The sequence below is a fragment of the Lucilia sericata genome, unplaced genomic scaffold (assembly GCF_015586225.1).
Source record: "Lucilia sericata isolate MDLA Ls3-8-SP2 unplaced genomic scaffold, ASM1558622v1 Contig000018F_arrow, whole genome shotgun sequence".
Lineage (NCBI taxonomy): Eukaryota > Metazoa > Arthropoda > Insecta > Diptera > Calliphoridae > Lucilia > Lucilia sericata.
The window spans coordinates 848,750-868,946 of NW_023994057.1; the positions used below are offsets into that span (position 1 = coordinate 848,750).

A 20,197-nucleotide genomic window follows, 5' to 3' on the forward strand; every position below is an offset into this window, starting at 1 on the left:
CCTGTAGTTAAAATATATAATCGGAACTTAAATATTTAACAACGCTCATTTACTTAAACACAGTCGTAATACAAAAATTATAATATTGAGAAAAACGCCGTTTCATGACACAAATCTTGAAATTTTATAATAATTAAACAAATATATACATATATTTAAAACATTCATATTTTGTTGAATTTAGCGTAAAAGGAAATGGTAGTAACGTTATACTTTGGTAGTAACAAACACATTTTACCTCTGCATATACATATGTACATAGAATGTAAAACTCGACTAAATTTTTGGAACTTTTTTAAAAGTCATTATTTTTAAAGTAAATTAGAAATAAAAAATAATACTATGGCTCGCCAGGTTCCGAAAAAAAGCTTAATGTTTATAAAAGTTGTTATTTAATGTTTTAATAAGAATTGTGTTTGCTAATTAAATTAGCAAAACAACGTAAATTATATTTATTCATATTGCAGAGTAAAAAGTTTGCATATCATATAGAGTAGGAAATGGCCTCATTGGATATTAATGCAAAATTTGTAAAGAATAACATATTTTTGTATAATATATGTATTTCGCTCAATTGGCAATATGGTTATAGATAAAAAAACTAAATATATTAACTTCTTTGACGCCATTTATTTATCCTAATCCAATTTACGCATTCCCTTATTGCTCGTACTTCTGTCTGGAAGCTAGTATTGTGATTAGGTAAACGGTAGTATATTTCTGATTCTGGGACTTCAATATAGAACCCCTAACGTGTAGCAACGGATTCCTACAGGTATTTTCTCTAATGTTTGCAAAGAGTCTTCTCAAGGATACGGATCTCCCCTGATACTAGGGTGATCGATTATTCGACATTTTCCAAAAACCGGTTTTCGAATAGTTCGAATAGTTGACATTTAAAAAAAACCGGTTGAGTTTTTTCAAATTCAGAAAAAACCGGTTAACCGGTTTTTCATTATAAATAAAAAAATATATTTTAATTTGAAAAACTTAATGTTTATGTTTAAATTTGATTAATAAAACATGGCCCGAAATGATTTTAACAGTTTAAGAGATTATAACTATAGATCTAGTCATCTGATTTACATTATTTCATTAATATAAAACAAGTAAGAGTGTTATATTCGGCTGTGCCGAATCTCATATACCCACCATCAAACCGTATGCCGTAAAAGGAATGCTCCCCTATAAACATCAGGGTGATATTTGGAATATGGCTTAAGTCAATTATGGCCAGAGCTCTTTTGAACTACCAAAATATTAATTAAAAAAAAAAAACAAATATTTTATTTCAATTCTTAAAGCGTGAGCGTCAATTATGAACCGATACTCATAAAATTTTGTACATAGATTATGTATAGGACTTGTTTATGCAAAATTTCAGCGCTATACTCGTATTTTAAATAAGAAACACCAAAACTCTTTCCTGAAGGGAACCTTTTGTGTATTACCAACACATTCCGCATGAAATTCGGAGCGAATTTCATAACCGTATTTCATAACTCATATTTTTAAGCCAGTAATGATCGTTTAAGTAATTTTCTGAAAATTAAATTATGGACCGATCCTCCCTAAATTTGGTGGAGAGATTTTGGCACGCATTAAACTTATGTGCGTCAATTTTCGTCACATTCATATTTTTAAGCCAGTAATGAGCATTGTAGTTATTTGCAGAGGGGGACCTTATATGAGGGAAGGGTCATTTATGGGCCGATCCAAAAAAATTGGTACAGAGGTTTTGGCTCGTAAGAAACTTACGTGTGTAGCATTTCATCGCTTTACTCGTATTTTTAAGACAGTAATGAGCGTTAAAGCTATTTCCTGAAGTGGACCCAATAGGGAGAGTAGGGCCAATTATGGACCTATCCACATAAAAGTTATTAAAAAGATTTTGGCTCGCGAGGAACTTAATTGTGTAAAATTTGATTGCTATATTCATATTTTTTAGCCAGTAATGATCGTTAAAGTCATTTTCAGAAGGGGACCTTATATGGGGGATAGGGTCATTTATTTATTCGTAAGAAACTTACTTATACCGAATTTCATCGCTATACTCGCATTTTTGGACCAGTAATGAGTGTTAAAGTAATTTTCTAAAGGGGACCTTATATAGGGGGTAGGGTCAATTATGGACCGATCCTGAAAAAATTTGGTAGAAAAATTTTGGCTCACATGAAACTTATTTATGTCGAATTTCATCGCTATACTTGCATTTTAGGGCCAGTAATGAGTGCTTAAGTCATTTTCAGGAAGGGACCTTATATGGGGGGTAGGGTCATTTATGGGCCGATCCTAAAAAAAAATTCGTTAAAAGGTTTTGGTTCGTAAGAAACTTACTTATACTGAATTTCATCGCTATACTCGAATTTTTAGGCTAGTAATGAGTGTTACAAGTCATTTTCTAAAGGGGACCTTATATAGGGGGTAGGGTCTTTTATGGGCCGATCCTTAAAAAAAATTGGTAGATAGATTTTGGTTCGTAAGAAACATACTTATACCGAATTTCATTGCTATACTTGCATTTTAGGACCAGTAATGAGTGTTAAAGTAATTTTCATAAGGGGACCTTATATGGGAGGTAGGGTCATTTATAAGCCGATCCTCAAAAAATTTTGTAGAAAGATTTTGGCTCACATTAAACTTCTTTATGTCGAATTTCATCGCTATACTCCTACTTATAAAACAGTTATGCCCGTTAAAGCTGTTTTTTGGAGATCCACTTGTATGGGGGCTATCCGAAAAAATGGACCGATATTGCCCATTTTCAATACCAAACAAACCTTAACAATAGAGAATATTTATGCAAAATTTCAACTGTCTAGCTCCTCTCGTGTGGTCCCTATCATGATTTCAACAGACAGACGGACGGACAGACGGACGGACATGGCTAGATCGTCTTAGAATTTAATAAGGACCCGGAATATATATACTTTTATGGGTCTATGACCAATATTTCGATGTGTTACAAACGGAATGACAAAATCAATATACCCCCCATCTTTTTTGATGGTGGGTATAAAAATTAGGAAAAAAGTGGGACACTTCTGTTAAACATAAGGTACTATGTAATCCTAGCTTATTTTAAAAGCCCTGTTTATGAAATTTGCATAGGCATTCCAACACTTCCATAAAATTTCAGCCGTAAATTAATTATTGTAATTGGAATATAATCTTAAGATTGATAAAATTTTATCAAACAGTTATCAATTTTACAAATATTTTTTTTTAATTAATTAGGAAAATCAAAAAAGTTTAACCAAAGGAGCTTTAGAAAAATATACGCTAGTTCCTCGACTCAAATATTTTTAAAATTTAGCTGTATTATTATTTACTTAAAAATTTCATTTAAATAATCTTTGAATACAAAGGAAATAAAAGTATTCGAAACCGGTTTTTAAAAAGTAAAAAAACCGGGTTATTCGATATTCGAAAAATCAACATTAAGAAAAAACCGACACTGGTAAAGCAGAAAAAACCGGTTTTAAAACCGGTTGAAAAATCGAGTCGATCACCCTACCTGATACCCAGGGTTTCGACATTGAAAAGTGTCCTGTACTAAGCGGTTCTTTAGTAAGGTCCCGAAGATTAGTTTCAGACTTATTCCGAAACTTAATCGGCTTTGATGGTAGCCGAAGTATTTTGAATTTTATATCGATGATCTGAAAAGGAGTGCTCTTCCGAAACTCTCTAATCCTGAATTTCGTTAATAAGCTCTTCTAAATATATAGTAATATCTAATACTTCTTCTTTGATTCTATTGACGAAGGTAGCTTTATTACCTAAGTTCAATGTGATTAAGTCTTTAGTATTGAAGAAATCCATGAGTGCTTGTCCCCTGCTACCCCAATCTCCATGGTGGGTGTTGGCATCACAACCTATTATTAATTTCTTACTATTCCTTTCTGACTCATCACCAGTTTCATCAGATCCAAGATTGGTTGTAGTGTCGGAGATTCAAAGGGCAGATAAACAGATACAAGGTATATGTTGCCACGCCCTTGCTTTAGCACCGTTGCATCCGAATTGACAATCCTGTTGAGAGGAGAAAACTATACTAACATGCATCTCGCGTTTTGGTCAATTTTTTAAATTTTGTTGTTGAATATGCGTAGGAAAATAAAAAATATATTAACGTTTTACAAGTTAAAACTTTCCGTTGAAACTGTAATCTTGTCAAGTAATAAATCTGCAGCAACCGGCTAATTTGCATTTGCACAATGTTGTTACAAAAGAAGAAAATTTAATTATCCATTAACATTTAAAGTTGTAACAAAACATAAATAGAAGAATGAAAAAAACTTTTTCAATTATAGCAGAAAATAAAGGGAAAATGACATGGCACGAATATAAAGCCAACACACCTGAAAACTTGTCAAACTTTGAGGGTTCAACGAACCTGAAATGCAACGGTAAACCTCACTTTAACATGTATTCATTCCATATTCCTCGGGTGGGTGGCACCCACACACTAAAACATGACGGTTTAAATAATTAAAAACTCATATGAAAATGGGTTTTCATTTAAAAAAAAATACTTATTTTTGTTTTTATTATTTTAAAGTAAATGTATACAATTGACTGGCAGGATGTTTTCGAAATTTGTCTAGATATCATTAAACCAACAATAATTTTCACTCCTTTTATTTTCGTTGAAAGTGATAAAGTACTTTGCAAAGCTTCCTAAAATGTTCTTTTACAGCACAGAGAATTGCTTATTGCAAACTGAACTACGATAGAAAATGCAAAGAAAAAAAATTAAAGAAACACCAAAGTGTTACTGAAGTAGGCAAACTTGATTTAATGATGGCCAACGATTGACTTAAAGACATGATGGCTGTTGTTTAAACCATGCATTAACTAAACAACGATTTGTAAATGTTAAAGACCTACAGGTCAATAAATATGCATTGTTCTGCACCTACTGATTTTTGTTTTAGTTATAAAATCATCCTCTTCCGAAAGCTTTGTATGTTTTAGTTCTTAAGGGGGCATAGAGTTTGATTCTTTGTAAAGGCAGCCCACGCTCTAACACGAATGCATAATAGTGTTCACAATTATTCGATACTTGTTGTAACATTGATTTCATGTTAAACGAATACATTTATAAATTGTAGCGTATATTCGATTATTCATACGCAAGTCGCTAATGCAACATTCATACATTCTTAACTTAGAGATTAGCTAGAGGAACTATTCCTTAAAATATTCTGCCCTTAAGGTCGCCATGACAATCACTTTTCAAATATCATTTGCCATTGCACTCTTTAACTCTTCTTTTTACCTTTATTTGCATTTGTTGCTGTACATAGTATTTGCAAGTACGAGTAGTTTTGGCCAATTTACCAATAACATCATTAGGATTAACAATCTGTTTGAACATTTTTTAGAGTTTATTTTTTATTCCTGTTGATTTATGGTTGATTTCTTTTTACTCTTGAGAAGTTCAGTTCATGTCACGTTTGTGTAAATCAGTTTTAGTGTTTGCGTTGGTTTATTTTAATGTTCTTTTGGGAAGATTTAAAGAATGGATTATGAGAGTGTTGTTTGTATTAAAAGTGTTGCATTAAAGTACTTTTTTTGTATATTATTACGACTCCAATTATATATTTGTGTATGTATGTATGTATGTATGTATGTATGTATGTATGTATGTATGTATGTATGTATGTATGTATGTATGTATGTATGTATGTATGTATGTATGTATGTATGTATGTATGTATGTATGTATGTATGTATGTATGTATGTATGTATGTATGTATGTATGTATGTATGTATGTGTATGTATGTATGTATGTATGTATGTATGTATGTGTGTGTGTATGTATGTATGTTTGTATGAATGTCATTTTAGAAACATGATGCGTTAAAACGTGTGTCAATTTTTAGTTTGGAATGCAAATATAAATTTTTTATAAATAAATTATTCTGTGTTTTTTGATTACGAATGAAATCTGCATTGATTTAAAACTACGTGGAAACATACATACATATATTTTGTAGAGTTTTAGTCACAAAAAAGTTGGAGTTGTGAATCGCCAACAGGAATTTTTAGGCGTCGTCAATTAAATTTTCAACCCATTAAAGAAATAACATAAAAAAAACTGACTTGCTTTTTTGCAAGATCTACAATATTGATAACAGGTTCAAAACGATCAATAGTTTCAAAATTTTAATATTATTTTAATCTTTACTTTGGGAAAATGTTTAAATTTTAAAGTATTTAAGTGTGTAAGTATTTAGAAATAACATGCTTGTATATAATTTTTAAAAATGCCCTTAATTTTGTACAAATGATTGGGTAAGGAATTCCTTTTTAAATTTCTGTCTGACAATTGAGTGGCATACGCTCAATGATGTTTGGCAACTGTCAAAAGTGCATTGGCCATTCATGCTCTTAGATTAAAAGTACTAACCATACGCCCAAATAAAACCCCAACAAATACAGAAACAAAACTCGTTTAAGTTTATGCAAGTGTTTTGCATTTCTCATAGATGAAAATAAATTAATATGCATGTATATATACATACACATATATACATATGTATTTTATTTGAACTTATTTATTTGGTTTTATCTCAATAGCTTCAAGTGGGTTTTTTGTTTTTATTTTGGCTTTTTTAGTACAAAACGAGAATGTAATAAAAATATGTATATTTTTCGAGTACATAATTTTATGAACATAGCAATCGTCTACTTCAATAGTTTCTTAACTTTAAAACCATTAAATCTTAAATATTTTGAGTTATTTTTGGGGTATTCAGTTTAGTAACCCCGCATATTGAAGTAAATGAGTTGTTTTTGTATTGAATGTAATGAGTGCTAATAATGTATTTTTTTTAATTTTTTTTTTTATTTTAGGCTTCTGGTTGGAGCACCTTTAGATAAAAATTTACAACCTGGTACAAATCATTCCGGTGCTTTATATAAATGTCCCATTACGCAAAATATTGATGATTGTGAACAGATAATTACAGATGGACGAAGATGTAAGTATATTTTCTAGAAATTTATTTACTAGAAATCTAATCTTTAAATTAATTATAAACACTGTTAGAACTGGGGTGGATAGTTTCCAGAAACCTTATATTTATGAGTAAAAACAAAAATTAAAATAATGAATATTTCAACAAATTTTCACTTTAATTCAATAAAAAATAAACTCTATAAGTCGATTATCTAATATTTCATCATCAAATGTGGTTTCTGGTCTAATTTCCATCCCTGCATCATATCGGATATTTAGGTGAAGGAATTTAAAAATATTTATTTAAGCGGTTTGGAGTATTTAATAATAATTAATAATAAATAAAAGCTGTGACTTAGATACTGGACTTTTTTTAATTTAGCTAATTAAATAAAAACTACTAAGAATACAAATGTAATTAAGGCTCGATAAAATGGCGACTATATCAGATCGTGCTAGTATTATTAATATTTATTTTATTGTTCGTTGTTAAAAAGATTTTGTAAATAATCTTTACTTATAATTATTATAATATACATATAAATATTTGTCAATTTATTATTAAGTAGTTAGAAATGTTTTCCTTTTTTGCTTTAGAAACCTTACCTTTGAGAATTTATGTAAACAAAATCCTTAAAATATTAATTTTTTTGTTTAGTTTAGTATTTGTGACTAAATTTATATAAATATTAGGTAGTTTCAATATATTATACGTATATTATTACTTTATAACTTAGTTTCCATGTGTAAATAATACAATTAAAAATATTTTACAAATTGTATTAATTTACTTCTAAATTTTATTTAAAGTAAATTTTAGCAATTTTTTTTTCAAAATTATAAAACAATAAAATACAATTAATTACATTTTTACATTGGCTGTAACGCTCAACAAATGTTAACTTAGCCCAAATTTTTTTGCTAAAATTGCTTAAATTTTCTTAATTTATTGTTATTTAAATTTTAAACCATATTATTTCATGTTATTTTTTCTTTTTTTTTTCTCTTCTTTTTGGTTTTAATTTTGTTTTATATTAATTTTTTTATATGAAAACTTCTACATACAAAAAATACTTGGTATTTAATGGATCTCTTCATACAATTAATTACAATTGCTACAAAAATACTAAAATCGCTAAAAATAATACAAATTAAAAAAACATGTTTGTGTTACGAACATGAAAACAAAATGTGATCTAAAATTTATTCTAAAATTTCGTAGCGCCTGAAGGAGTCTATGAACCTAGTAAGTGGTATGGGTGCTTTATTTGTTTTTCATAATTAACCCCGAAAAATTATTTAATAAAAATGTTGATATTTTTTCAGTTTTTAACACCTTACGCACTTTCTGAAACGATTCTCATCAACTAAATATTAAGCATGATTTATTTATTTTTGTAAATAATTAATTTTTTAATTTTAGTTTTATTTTTCAATAACAGTAGTGGCTTCTTAATTTTATTTTTTGTAACTAATTCTTTGTTTTTTGTTTGATTAAATCGTATTTAATTTCTAGACACAAATAAATATATTTATTTTTAAATTCATTTTAATTTGTCACATTTTTATGGAATGATGCCAAGTAATATACAAATTGCAGTAAATATGTAGACGCATAACTATGCAACTAGTGCACATTTCTGCTCTGATTCTTAAATAGCAACTTTAAAGTATGGAACAAATTTAAACAAAATTTACATACATACAGACATACACACATACATACATATGTATGTATTTTCATTTACTGTATGTATATTATGTATAAGTGAATGTTTCCCACATTACATATATGATATTCGTTGAAGTAAAAATATGATGGAATGAAAATATTAAAGAATGTGAGAATTTTGTATAAAATAAAATAAAAAAATCTGAGTCGATTGTATACATTTTATAAATCTAAACAATTCAATAATGAATCTACTTTGTTCTGTGAAGGGTAAAATACTACTGAAACGTATTTTTTATTTATTTATTTATATATCGAAGAATGTGCAAATGTGAAAGGAATCATCTACATACATACATATATAAAATTTTTATAAAAAAATATATGGACCAGAAGTAATAATTAATATTTCAACAATCAGTTATCATCCAAAAGTTATCTCCCTAATTTTGTTGAGAATGTAGTGAATCCCAATATATACATATCGTCACATGAAATGCAAAAGGTCGTAACAATACTTTTAAAAATTTTACAGGAGAGATAAAAAACTGAATAAAATACAAACTAATGTTGCTATAAAAACGATATTTCTTTACAAGATTTAAAATTTTTTGGTTGTTACCCCTTCCTGTCCATCAATGTACTAAACAAGAGAAAAATAAAAAAAATTAAAAAGCAAAAAAAGAACATTTTCTGCAATCTTTTCAAAATGGGTCTCAAAAATTGCGTAGTTTTAAAAAAATAAAATTTTTGTTTGGGTATATCTTAAAAAAACTTTCATTTTCGGTAGGAACATCGTATCATCTTATTTTTTCTCTATACGAACGTGGCCATCCTAATGTACATACATACATATGTACATAAATATGAATATTCGAGTATAAGCTGTGTAAACAACTGAATACAGTTCATAAATTTTCAATTCAAATGCGCAAACAAAATATGCAAAACTAAAACTCTCCGTAAATGCAGCTCCCTCCATTCACTCCATCTTTGTGGATTCATTCATACCCTCACTTATTTCATTCGAATATTAAGCTTTTTTCATGTCCAAACGAGGTAATAAATTTTTAGTACTAGTTTGTATGTAAGTTTAAACGAAAATACCCAATTGGTCACGTTTTCAAAATATCACTAAAAAATTTATTTTCGAAAAAAAGTCCAATGATAAATTTCAACATAAATGCAGATGTTTATTATTTTACAGTATTCGAAGGCATTAAAATATATAGTCAAAATTTCAGAACTTTTCGATAATTTTGATAAAAAGTACTCGAGCCAAACAATTTGAAATCAGTTGTACCAACCGTCGAGACGTAGAGGATAATGTGCTGTTATGTTACATTATCGCCTTATGTTAATACAATTTGACCTACTGGGTTCAATTGTTTGAATCGATTACTTGTTTATGCATATACACATTTGTACATACATACTGGATGCATGCATTTTAATCATATATATTAATACATGTATATGTATGTATGTATATAAAAATGCAATTCAACAGTTGTCGCTTCTGGGTGCACAAAAAAATCTTTAAATGTTTGCACATAAGTTTTTTAAGGTTTTTTTATACACAGGAAGAAAATTCCAGCTTTTCGAAATCATCCGTCCATTGGTTTAGCTGGGATTTCCATAAGTTTTGATTTATTTTTGTTTTTACAATGCAATTAGAAAAACTTCTCTATATACATATGTATGTATCGAGTTTTAAATGTTCTTGTAAATTTATTCGATTTTCAACTCAAAAAATCGATTTGGAAGAATCTTGAGTTAAAAACTAATTTTTTCATAAATAAACAAAAAAAGTCATTATTTTCTTTTAGAAAAAGATTTTGGCAAAACATTAAAAATCATGCGTATAATGTAATCCCCACTTAACCGAATGTGTTACTGTAGTTTGGTTCAATTAAAAAACACAGTAGTGACAGGTTTCTGCAGTTTGTTGAATTTATTTGCAAACATTTATAAATATTTTGCTATGTAAGCTCTTAATTTGATATGCAAAAAGTAAAAAAAAACTGAATCGCAACTTCTTGTTTCTGTCTGCACTAATGGCATACATTTTAAATTGCACAAATTCAGTAATACACATTTATAATTACACAAATAACGAAGTATTTGTTTCAATTTTAACCTTCATAAGTTAAAATAAAATTAAATACATTTTTTTTATTAAAGAACAAGAATCGAAATGTGAATGGACTTTTTAACAAAAAACAAATTTTATGAAAATAAAAACACATTTTAATAACAGCAAAGTGATCATGCATTAAACAGGCAGTATTGTTCAAGTCTTTCTTGCACAAACTTCAACAATTCTGCCTTGGCATTGAACAAAATCAGACACATTAAGTGAGACAAATAAAAAGGGACCCTACAAAAAATAAATAAATACATATGTACATACATATATGTTAATATATATAATAAACAAAAAATTATAGCATTCAGAGCAAAATTGTCATTTAAGTAATCATTTTTGCATCCACCATACTGTAGTTTATGATGTTTGTGTGGTGGATTGAGAGAAGTTCGTGTTCTTGCTCTGGGTGTCAGCTTTCATGGAATTCTTTGTTACTTACTATGTACATTAGAGCTGCCTTAAAAATTGTGAGTTTTGCTTGGATCGGTCTCATTTTGTTCATTAGCGTCTGAAACTAACTGGTGTAATATTTTAGTCAAATCGGGTAACGGATACCTGAGCAGAAAACTTATTTGCAAAATTTGACACTTTTCATCGATTTCAGGCAGGTATTCTCGTTATTCGATTGAACTTAAATTTAGCATCAATTAGTTTTAGGCACTAATGAACAAAATAAGGCCCATCCAAACACAATCGATATTTTTTAGGCACCTCTAATGTACATATTCTTATTAAAGCAACATTTAAATACCTGGGTTGGGTTTTTGTCTTAATGGTACCTTTTCCAAAATAAATTTTTTATGAAAGTAATATACAGGGAATCAAAAATAATAACATTAAATATGCAATAAATATCTCAAAATATGGTCTTAAAATGTACAAAATGTTCTTAAAATGTAAAAGTTTTACAAAAAACTTCGAATTTTCGAACATAACATTGTCATCAGATTTCTTTGTGTTTGCCTAACTACAGCCAACTGGAACAAAATAAATAGATATTTATGAAATATTTCAACTCTCTAGCTTCTCTCGTTTTGTGCTTGCGGAAAGACGGTCGGACTAGATCGTCTTAAAATTTAATAAGCATCCTGAATATATACTTTTGTGGTTCTAAGTACTATCAATATTTCGAAATGTTACAAAAGAAATTACAAAATTAATATACCCAATCTTTTTGATGATGGGTATAACAAAACTCTATGATAACCAATCAATTATTTATAATAGTAGTAATATTGTACAGAAAAAGTGCATAATTATTCATTGATCATTTTTAGAATAGCGGTATAAGTTCTTAGAAGGTTTGCAAATCCTAAAATTATAAAATAGATACTCTTATGATTTTCTAACTAAGTTGAAAAATATTTTTTTTGAAAGGGAACTCAGTTCAAAGCCAGAGATAGAAAATTTTGATCTTAGGTCCTAAAAATTCCATCATTTTGAGCTGATTACGGGAAAATTAATTGTAAATTAGTTTTACGGTATTTTTGGTCCAGAAAATAAGTTTTAGGTTGAGAGGCATATTACATTCGCTTTTTATATTTAAACGTGTCGTTTACGAGATATCCCTCCAAAATAAGTGGTAGGGATAATGTATATAAATATATACATATATAAAATATTAATGTAGAAAATTATTTATAAGCTGGTACTAGCATACATATGTAGGTATATATAGTTATACTATTACTATAATAATATTAAAATATTATCTAATATCGCATACAAATAGACTATACTTATACAACTTCTACTGTTCATTTGTAAAACTTTGCACCTGCGTATTTCAAATAAACAATACCATAATTTAAAATAAAACTAATGTACATATGTAAACAATCATTGTGAATGTATTTGTAAAATAATTAAATATTTATTTATCTTTTGTTTATGCACATTTTACATTTGACTGTATTGATCAAAATGAAACAAGAATGTATGTTAATTTTGTAAATGGAATAAAATGAAAATCTAAACAATCACATGTACAACAACACATACATATATACCCACGATACACACAATTGCAATTTAATAATAAAAAAAACTAATTACTTATTAAATTTTAATTAATATTGTAAATAAAACATATAAATGAAGAACACACACATACATACATAACATAATAACGTAATCTAATTGTTTTTATTTTTGATTCATCAATGTTGTGTAAATGTTAAAAAATCATTATTTTTCTTTAATGAAATTCTCCTGAATTTGCTAGTTATTTAAATATCTAAATTTATTTCTTTTATCCTTCAAATTGAAAATAGCATTCGATAGCGATGATATTGAGGAATTGGCCGAACCATCATATGATGAAATCAAAGAGGACCAATGGCTGGGCGTTACAGTTCGCAGTCAAGGTTTGGGAGGCAAGGTGAGTTTTCGATCATATCCTTCACCATGATCAATACTACCACGATTTACTGCAATACTAAAATAATTTCAAAAATGTTGTTTCTGAAATCAGAATTATGCCAAAATTATTTTCAGATATCGTTTACAGAATACATTCCCAAATACTTATTAATGTTAAAAATTAGCAAAATGAACTATGTACTTTGATTTTATGATACATATATGTACATAAATTTTTTTTAGATAGGTAATACCTGGCAGATTTAGATAGGCGACTGCATCACATACAAAAGTGATACAAGTGAGAATGTACAGTGTGTATGTTTTATTATTAGGATTAATTTTAATAATAGAGTATTTAAATAGTTTTTAGCTTAATTCCGAAATATTTTAACAATTTGTTGACAAAAAAAGTGATTTTATAGAAGAGATTTTATGGGGGCAAGGTTAAATATGGGCCTATCCTTATAAATTTTAATAGAGGGATTTACGTTAACATTAAAGTTAATTATGCAGATTTTCATTGTAATACTAGTGTTTTGATGTTCAAGTCATTTTGTAAAGGGGACTTTGTGTGGCCGCTAGGGCCAAATAAGGCCCGATCATTACGAAAATCGGCAACATCATTTAGACTTATATAAAACAAAGTCTTACTGATTTTTGTAGAGATACTAGAACTTTTAACATAATTATGGGCTCAAAAGCCCTTTTTGGGGGGTACGATTGTATGGGGGCTAGGTGAAATAATGAACCGATTTTGACCATTTTCAATTGATCTCGCCCTTGGATCGAGAAACGTATGTGCCAAATTTCATCAAATTATCTTGAGTCTGATTACAAGGTTTACATGGACGCACAGACGGACAGACATACTAGCTAAATCGATTAATTAATTTAATTTAAGGTGGGTGTAGGGTGAATATTTTTGTGCGTTACAAACATCAGCACAAACCCAATATATTCTTCCCACTAAAGTGGTGTAGGGTATAACAAGAGGTATTTTGTCTTTGTACCAGAATTAGCTTACTATCATATTAAATGTAAACAACATAACATATAAACAATAACAACTTTTGACAGAAAGCATACTCTACACAAAAATAAAAAATAATCAGCTGCATTACCGTTATTATGCCATGGGTAATACGTTCTGTACCTACTTACATATATATATGTATATATATATGTACATGAACCATAATATAGACATGGACATATTATGTATGAATATTAACAATTTAACCAAATTAGTAAATTTTCAAAAAGCTAGAAATCTGTTTAACTACTAAAGTGTGCTGTATATTTGATGGTGAAGGATATTTAAAACTAGCAAATTTAACTCTTGTTTTTTATGTTTTTTTAGGTTTTAGTCTGTGCTCATCGCTACATAACAAAAGTGCGCGAAAATCGTTATGGTCAAGGACTCTGTTATGTTTTAACCAATGAATTGAGTTACGATGAAGTTTATGAACCATGTAAAGGCCGAACTGTTCAAAGGTTTGTACAATTTTAACATTAGTACATTTTAAGTTTTTAGAATTATCCAATTATTAGATGTATTAAAATAAAAATACAAACTTTTATAAACTAACCCACATATTCATAAACAGATTTTTATTTTATAAAGGGTTTATAAAACAAATTTTCATTTATAAAATATAAGTTTGTTTATGAATAAGGCCTTAAAATTAAATTATATTAAAATTTGTATATGGACATTTTTTTCGGTTCGAGAAAAACAGAACAAAATTAAAAAAAAACTTAATTTAAATCACTCACAAATAATAATACATGTTTCATGTTATATTTCTTAGAGCCCATGAAGATTATGGCTTTTGTCAGGTGGGCACTTCGGGGGCACTGTTGGACGATAACACTATGGTCTTAGGTACTCCCGGCCCCTTTACATGGCGGGGTACTGTTTTCGTTACGGAAATTGGTGGCGAATACTTGGAACGCGATAAAAATATGTATTATGGTGATCATTCGGACACATCTTCGCCCGTCGACAAATACAGTTATTTAGGCATGGCTGTGACGGGAGGTCGTTACTTTGGCGAACGAATGTCGTATGCTGCTGGAGCACCACGTTCAAATGGTCACGGTCAAGTTATAATATTCGATAAAGACAATAGAAATCCCATACCAGTGCACATGATCATTGAAGGTGAACAATTCGCATCTAGCTTTGGATACGAATTGACCACGGCTGACATCAACGGTGACCAGAAACCTGATCTAATAGTCGCAGCGCCTTTCTACTTCAACAAAAGCGAAGGCGGTGCTGTATACATCTATCAAAATGCTAAAGACAACTTACCATATAAGCCAACACTCAAATTGACAGGATCATTTGAAAGCCGTTTTGGTTTAGCTCTTGCCAATATAGGTGACATAAATAAAGATAATTGCGAGGACTTAGCTATTGGAGCACCATATGAGGACGATGGAGTTGTTTATATTTATTTGGGAAGTAGAAATGGTTTAAATAGCAAACCGTCGCAGCGCATTCAGTCGAATGATTTGGGACTGCTTCCCAGACCCATTAAAACATTTGGCAGCTCAATAACCGGTGGCACCGATTTAGATGGAAATTCATATCCCGATATTGTTGTAGGAGCATATAATTCATCTGCAGTAGTAGCATTGCTGTCTCGTCCAATTATTAGTATACAAACTAAATGGAGAAGTAATGAAATGAAAAATATTGATCCCACTAAGCCAGGGTGCAGTACAGATCACTTTACCAATCTGACCTGTTTTACCTTTGAAGCATGTTGTTCAATTGATCCATATGAGCAGGCTTCTGCTAACAAAGATCTTAAACTGATGTACACTGTGGAAGCTGAAACATTTGCGCCTAATAAAAAGTTTTCTCGAGTATTCTTTGATCGCGATAACAAGAGAAGCAATGTTATCAAACGAGAAGTTACCGTTCGTACCGATGGACGTCTTTCCTGCCAAAGAGTTACTGGGTATATAAAAGAAAATACACGTGACATTCAAAGCCCCATTAAGTTAAGATTAAACTATACTCTGGTTGAATCAAAACTACCGGATTCGGCACTGATATCCTTAAACCCGATACTAGATCAAACTCAGGCTAATATCGAATTTGAAGGCACATTCCAGAAAGATTGTGGAGATGACGACATTTGCGAGAGTAATTTGCAACTCACTGCCGAAATTGATCTAAATATGGAGAGTAAGTGACTCACTACTAGTTAATAAAATTCCATTGAAGGCATTTAATTTTTTACTTCTAATTTGCAGATGAAAACTATGCCTTGATATTAGGTAATCAAGAAGAAATTCGTGTAAATATTAATGTATCCAATTCAGCAGATTCTGCATACGAGACACAAGTTTTTGTTGTACACCAAAAAAGTGTATCTTATATAGCTGCTATAAAAACAGTAAGTTTATGATGTTTATCAAGTATACAACTATTTATCGTTTGTATTAAACCTTCCAGAGCACCGCAATTTGCAATCGCTACAACGAAACGGTAGTTGCTTGTAGTCTGGGTAATCCCATGCGAAGAGGTACAGCAGCTCAAGTTTCAATACGTTTTGATCCTAGCGGACTAGAACTTGATGAGCGCCAATTAACTTTTAATATATTTGCTAATACGACTTCCAAATTAATTGGTGAACGCAAACCAGAAGTGCAATTAGACGTTCATGTGGTAAAGAGAGCCCAGTTAACTTTACAGGGTTGGGCTAGACCAGAACAGAGTTTCTATAGTGGCGAAGTTAAGCTCGATAATTCCATGATGCAAATGGAAGATGTTGGTTCACAATTAATACATACGTATCAGGTAAGCTTTTGCGAAAACTTGTACAAATAATTATCTTTACCAAACATCAATCGCATATTTATTTATATTTTCTAGATCTATAATGAAGGACCTTGGAAGGCTCCGAAAGTTCAATTGACAATTTATTGGCCTTATCAGGTTTTCAGTGAAAAGGACAAACGGGATAAATGGCTCTTCTATTTGGAAGAAATGCCAGTAATTGAAAACGCTCGACAAGGAGAATGTTTTGTGCCATCAGAATATATTAATCCATTAAAACTAACAACCAAATCGAAATCAAGTCACATTGTTGATGATCTTCTCTTAGGACCAGCACCCTTTATGATGAGACCAATGAATAAGTCCCACTTTGGGCACCGAAGTTTCATGGAAAAGTCCTCATATAGCAAACAGGTAAACACTGAAGAAACTTCATCCTTAAATCGCCTGAGAAGGGACACATTAACGAGAATCATACGACCAGAAAGATTTATGGACATAAGAGATAATAAGAACAAAAAAAGGGATATAGTCGAACTGGATTGTAACAAAGCCACAGCAAATTGTATTAAAATACAATGCGAAGTTTACAATGTGCCACCAGGTGCTGAAATCTATGTGTATGTTAAAGCAAGACTCTGGAATTCAACTCTTGTCTCCGAACATCCAAGGGCAGATGCAGTAAGAATTATATCGACAGCTCATGTACAAATTCCTCTTGAATTTAGAGTGGAACAGAAGCGAACAGTGGAACCAATCCTGGTAAGTAAACACAACTTTATCAAACCACCAAATTTCTTCTATCTTTATATAAGCATTTATACAACTTATATTTTGATATATTTTACAGGTGGAAACAAGGGCATATCCAGAATTAATAGATCAACAGAGAGACACTTCACTTCCTTTGTGGATTATAATTCTAGCCATTATTGGAGGTCTGCTGGTCTTGGCCCTCTTCACCTATGCCATGTGGAAGTGTGGATTTTTCAAGAGAAGAAGACCTGATCCCACATTGAGTGGTAATTTAGAAAAGATGAATGAAGAAAAGCCTTTTTTAAATTCTAAAAACAACCAACGAGTTTTCTAACAACAAGGGACTGTTGGGTGGGACCTATTGCAACAACAAAAACACTCAACGCCTAAGCCACCCAAAAAATGCTTTGGCAAAACTACTACTACGACTACGACTACTAGTGATAATATTGATTATGAAAATAATTTTAATCAAATCAACAACAATAATAACAATAACAATACCAGTACCACTAATAACAACAACTATTACTACAATATTTGTGATACAAACATTGATGAGGCCTGCGTCATTGATTGGGGCACTTTGCGCTAAAAACAAACAATTTTACTTATAGAAATCGAAATAAATTATATACATACTTATCTGTACATCATCTGCCTGCGACTAATTAGAGATATACAGCAAATTTCATTCAAAGTTTATATTTTTTTAGCTTTTGAAAAAGATATTGAACCGATTGCAGAACTCGGAACGATGGACTGCGACGTTTAAATATGTATGTAAAAAATTTAAGAAGTAGGGAACACACAAATTAATTAATTCAGTGCCATTTTTACATAAAGGTTTTACTTCATAATTCAAATGTAATAATCTAGTTTAGTTTTTTGTAATTATAGAAGGCTTAAACTTAAATTCTTTAATTTAAAAACGTATTGTAGAAATAATATAAGTTTGAAGCACATACATACATATTGATTGATATTGACTGAACAGTGGCAGCTCGAAATTTCAATAATACGAAATTTTTATCGATAAAAATATTTACTTATCTCCTATATTGTAATCTATACTGCTTTACCAAAGCAATGTCTTAATGCTTCGATTTATTCCGATTGTGTTTCTGCATTTAAATTTAATTTAAACAAATTCAAGCTTTTAAAGTTGTAGATATTTTATAATTTATTTACAATGTATTTTTATGTAAAACAAATTACCCTTAAACTGCCCCATAGGAATTTCTTATATTATTTAATAATATTATATTTAATAAAAAAATAAATATTTTTCGAATTGATATAAATAATAAAGAATTATGCAGTTGAGATCACATAATTATAATTATTTTCGAATCATTCAACAGATTTGAATTTATGTATTTTCATAGTTTATTATTTTCTTTAAACATTAGTTCCCTAAATTTTTTTATTTTTTACAGGAGTGTTAGCAAATATTATTAACTTTTACTCGAAATTGAAGATTATTACAACATAAAAACTGCAAAATTGTATATTAAAATACGAGAATACCCAAATTTGTATATACCGTGTATGTATAAACCGTACTTCAATTTGTTTCTTGTGAAAATGTAATGCAAGTATTACATACGGACATATTATTTATATGTGTAATATAAATAACTAAACATATTATATAAATTAATTAAATTAAAATCTTTTATAAAACAAACATTAATATTAAATATTTTGAAAATATGTGTTGCGGTAGTTTTATGTCCAACAAAAAACAAAACAAAAATAAATAACAATCCAATATTAAGTTAAATAATTTAAATGCCTGTTTAATGTTTGTAAATATTAACCTTAAGTGAAATTCAAAGTGTCTTTTTATGTTTTATAATTTATTTAGATTAACTAATTTACTTAATATAAAAAGCACCTTCCTTGTTGCTATTTTAATCTACTTTTTTATCTACATAAGTTATATGTAAATTATTATGTTGTTTCTTTTATTTAAGCACTGATTTAATTGTAATATAATTAAAAAATAGTATGTTTCACTTTTACTTGGTAAAAAAAAAAACATAAAAATAAATTTATTTAATAAACAAAAACATATTATTGCTGCATTTTCATTATTACAGATTTATGACAAATAATTTCAAATGTGATGAATTAAAATATCTCAATGTCCGGCTATATTTTATCTTAAGGTTGAATTGATAGTTTCATACAAAAAAAATTTTAACCGATTTAATGACCAAAATGTCCAACTTTGCCCCCTCTAAGTCCGGCAGTTCTGGACGGATAGAGCTGAAAATTTGTGTCTGGTCTACTATTTAATAGTACTAACATTGGTACCAATTTCATCCAAATGTTAATCATGTACAAACGCAACATTGTTTTTAAAAATCCGTTAGCAATTGACTACGTTATTGATCTTTTTCTTAATACAAAATTGTTCAAAAACTAACTTTCTGAAAGATGCTTTATATGGGCGATAGTGTTAAATATGGGCCGATCCTCATAA

The 20,197-nt window shown here is 29.5% G+C and overlaps 1 protein-coding gene across 4 annotated transcripts in view; it reads left to right on the forward strand.

The window, feature by feature from the left end:
• The window catches only part of LOC119607025 (integrin alpha-PS1), a 97,386-nt gene extending 77,622 nt beyond the window's left edge, over positions 1-19,764 (forward strand). For 2 of the 4 annotated variants that reach the window (XM_037960771.1, XM_037960761.1), the window contains exons 2-10: positions 6,864-6,991; positions 8,192-8,222; positions 13,064-13,170; positions 14,515-14,648; positions 14,966-16,356; positions 16,425-16,567; positions 16,627-16,971; positions 17,047-17,712; positions 17,801-19,764. In XM_037960771.1, the coding sequence (XP_037816699.1) occupies positions 6,980-6,991; positions 8,192-8,222; positions 13,064-13,170; positions 14,515-14,648; positions 14,966-16,356; positions 16,425-16,567; positions 16,627-16,971; positions 17,047-17,712; positions 17,801-18,040 (3,069 nt within the window). In that variant the 5' untranslated portion in view covers positions 6,864-6,979 and the 3' untranslated portion in view covers positions 18,041-19,764. The remainder of the gene's footprint in view (positions 1-6,863; positions 6,992-8,191; positions 8,223-13,063; positions 13,171-14,514; positions 14,649-14,965; positions 16,357-16,424; positions 16,568-16,626; positions 16,972-17,046; positions 17,713-17,800) is intronic. The other 2 variants (XM_037960746.1, XM_037960752.1) reach the window with 2 other exon arrangements.
• Positions 19,765-20,197: the final 433 nt, after the last annotated feature.